Here is a 2,815-nt window from a genome sequence, read left to right on the forward strand (position 1 = left end):
TCAAGTCCTGAAGGACGCTGAAACCCGGTACCCAAACTTGGAGAAATTCGCCCTGGCTCTTGTGCACTCGAGCAGGAAGCTAAGGCAATATTTCCAAGGTCGGGAAATTAGGATGATCACTAATCAACCACTTCGGAAATCATCCATAAGCGAGATGCCTCAGGGAGATTGGTCAATTGGGCGATTGAATTAAGCCAGTTCAACATCAAAATTTGTCCCAAGGACAACTATAAAACCCAGGCGTTGGCCGACTTCGTCATGGAATGCACCTTTCCCGAAGTCCCAAAGACACTTAAAATCCAATCCGGAGAAGAAAAGGAGACTAGCAACCGAAATTCTTGGACATTGTATGTTGATGGTTCGGCAACAGCCGAGAGGTCCGGGGCTGGGCTGATCCTTTCCAGCCCGGGCGGATTCACAATCCAGCAAGGCATAACCTTCGCTTTTAAAGCAAAAAACAACCAGGCTGAATATGAAGCTCTCCTCTCCGGACTCAGGCTAGCCAAATCCCTGGGGGTAAGGCGTTTAACCATCTATAGTGATTCTCAAATTGTGGTAAGACAAACAACCGGTGAATATATTGCGAAGGACCCCAAGCTGGCTCGATATCAGGAAATGGTGAGGGCTATCCTGGAAACCATCCCGGACCCAACCATCTTACAAATAAACAGAGAAGAAAACGCAAAGGAAGATGAGCTGTCCAAGCTCATCCAGAATAACTCGGATTTAAGCAGCTCAGTCTACTTCGAGGAGCTCGGGGCACCCAGTACCGACCAGCCTGAAGTCTTATGCATCAGCAGCCTGAACAACTGGATGGCTCCTTACATAGCTTATCTTAAGGACGGGACCCTGCCAGAAGACCAGAACAAGGCACGCTACCTCAAGTATAAGGCTTCCCGTTTCTTTCTAGAAGATAATCGGCTATACAGGCGAACCTTCTTTGCCCCGACTCTAAAATGTGTTGACCCGGACAAGGCAGATTATTGTCTTCGGAACGTACACGAGGGAATCTGCGGAGATCACTTAGCCGCTAAAGCTCTAGCCTACAAAGTCATCAGAAAAGGCTACTATTGGCCCACCATCCATGCCGATGCAGTTACCTATGTGAAGAAATGCAACAAATGCCAAAAGTTCAACAATGTGCCAAAGCAAAGTCCAAGCCTCCCCGTGTCAGTCCTCTCCCCGATCCCATTCGCAGTTTGGGGAATTGACATCATGGGTCCTTTCCCCCAAGTGAAGGGGGATTTACGTTATGTGCTGGTGGCGATCGATTATATGACTACGTGGGCAGAGGCCAAGGCCATGAGAACCATCAATCAGCAAGACTGCATCAAATTCATGGATTCAATTGTGATGAGGTTCGGGATTCCGATGGTTTTAATCTCGGATAACGGCCTGTAGTTTGTCGGTTTGGACTTCGAAGCATATTTGAACGAGCTCGGGATAAAGCATAAGAAAGTATCCGTAACCCATCCCCAGGGAAACGGACCAGTAGAGGTCACTAACAGAACCATACTCCGAGGTTTGGAAAAAAGGTTGGAAGAATCTAAGTAGAACGGGCCAGACGAGCTCCCGAAGGTCTTATGGTCCTACAGAACCACCTCCCGGACCGGAACCAGTGAGACTCCATTTAAACTCGCCTATGGAACCGAGGCTCGGCTACCAGTAGAAACCTGGTCCCCTTCTCGTAGAGTGGTCAACTTTGATGAAGTCTCGAACATAGAAGGCCTTAAAACCAATCTGGAACTCTTGTATAAAGTAAAAGACTGGGTTGTAGAAAAAATGAAAAGTTACAAGGAAAAAACAAAGCTTTATTTTGTAAAGAAGGCCAAGATAAGAGAATATGCGGTAAGAGATCTAGTACTCCGGGACACCGAAACCTCGGACCCAACTAACTGAGGGAAACTGCAGCCGAACTGGGAATGCCCCTACATAATCAAGGAAGTGCTCCGGCCGGGAACTTACTAGCTGAACTACCTCAGTGGGACCGAGGTCCCCAACACCTGGCACGGAACCCGGTTAAGGAAGTTCTACCAATAAGAGAAAGGTGCACATTTTGGGAACATTTCTACATCTATACTGTGATATTTTGATGTAAATGCTATTCTCATCCACCCCAGAATGTAATTTTTGCTTTCAATTTAAATGAAAAACTCTACTTTAAGCGTTCCATAGTTTGAATCAATTTCATTATGTTGCTTCTTTATTTACCATCAAATTTGAAAACACAACCCATGTGTACTTAGAAAATCTCTATTTTACCCCGTCCCGGGGTCCGCATAAACACAACCCATGTGTACTTAGAAAATTTCTATTTTACCCCTACCCGGGGTCCTATAAAAACTCAACCCATGAGTACTTATAAAATTTCTATAAGTTAAAAATTTTACTCCATCCCGGGGTCTGTGTAAACACAGTCCATGTGTACTTAAAAAATTTCTATCAAATGGAAATTTACCCCTACCCGCGGTCACATAAAAACTCATCCCATGAGTACTTAGAAAATTTTCATAACTTGAAAATTTTACCCCATCCTGGAGTCTACAAAAACACAACCCATGTGAAAAGAAAGGAACGAAAGTAAAGCACAATTATATTAAACTACCCCGGGGAAACATACCCCGGGTGGCAAATCAAAATCATTCAAATTACAAACAACATTAAAATAGCCAAGAGGCTAAGTTCAGACAATACTTAAAAACAAGAATGGAAATTACATGCCAAAAAATGGCAAAGTCTTCAAGCTTCTGCTGCAGGCTCGGCAGGAGGAGAGGGAGGTTGCTCCGGATCATCTTCTGGAATCGGAGGCTGCTGG

At 45.0% G+C, this 2,815-nt stretch overlaps 1 protein-coding gene across 1 annotated transcript; it reads left to right on the forward strand.

The window, feature by feature from the left end:
• Positions 1–258: 258 nt before the first annotated feature.
• On the forward strand, positions 259–1,401 carry LOC141704711 (uncharacterized). Its single transcript, XM_074507899.1, has one exon. The coding sequence runs from the start codon at positions 259–261 to the stop codon at positions 1,399–1,401; it is 1,143 nt and encodes a 380-aa protein (XP_074364000.1).
• The last annotated feature ends 1,414 nt before the right edge of the window (positions 1,402–2,815 follow it).

This window comes from Apium graveolens, unplaced genomic scaffold (assembly GCF_009905375.1).
Source record: "Apium graveolens cultivar Ventura unplaced genomic scaffold, ASM990537v1 ctg816, whole genome shotgun sequence".
In the NCBI taxonomy this organism is placed as follows: domain Eukaryota; kingdom Viridiplantae; phylum Streptophyta; class Magnoliopsida; order Apiales; family Apiaceae; genus Apium; species Apium graveolens.

Excerpts from the sequence above, each read along its gene's own strand:
- LOC141704711 (XM_074507899.1), top strand. The coding sequence starts at position 259 with ATGGAATGCACCTTTCCCGAAGTCCCAAAGACACTTAAAATCCAATCC.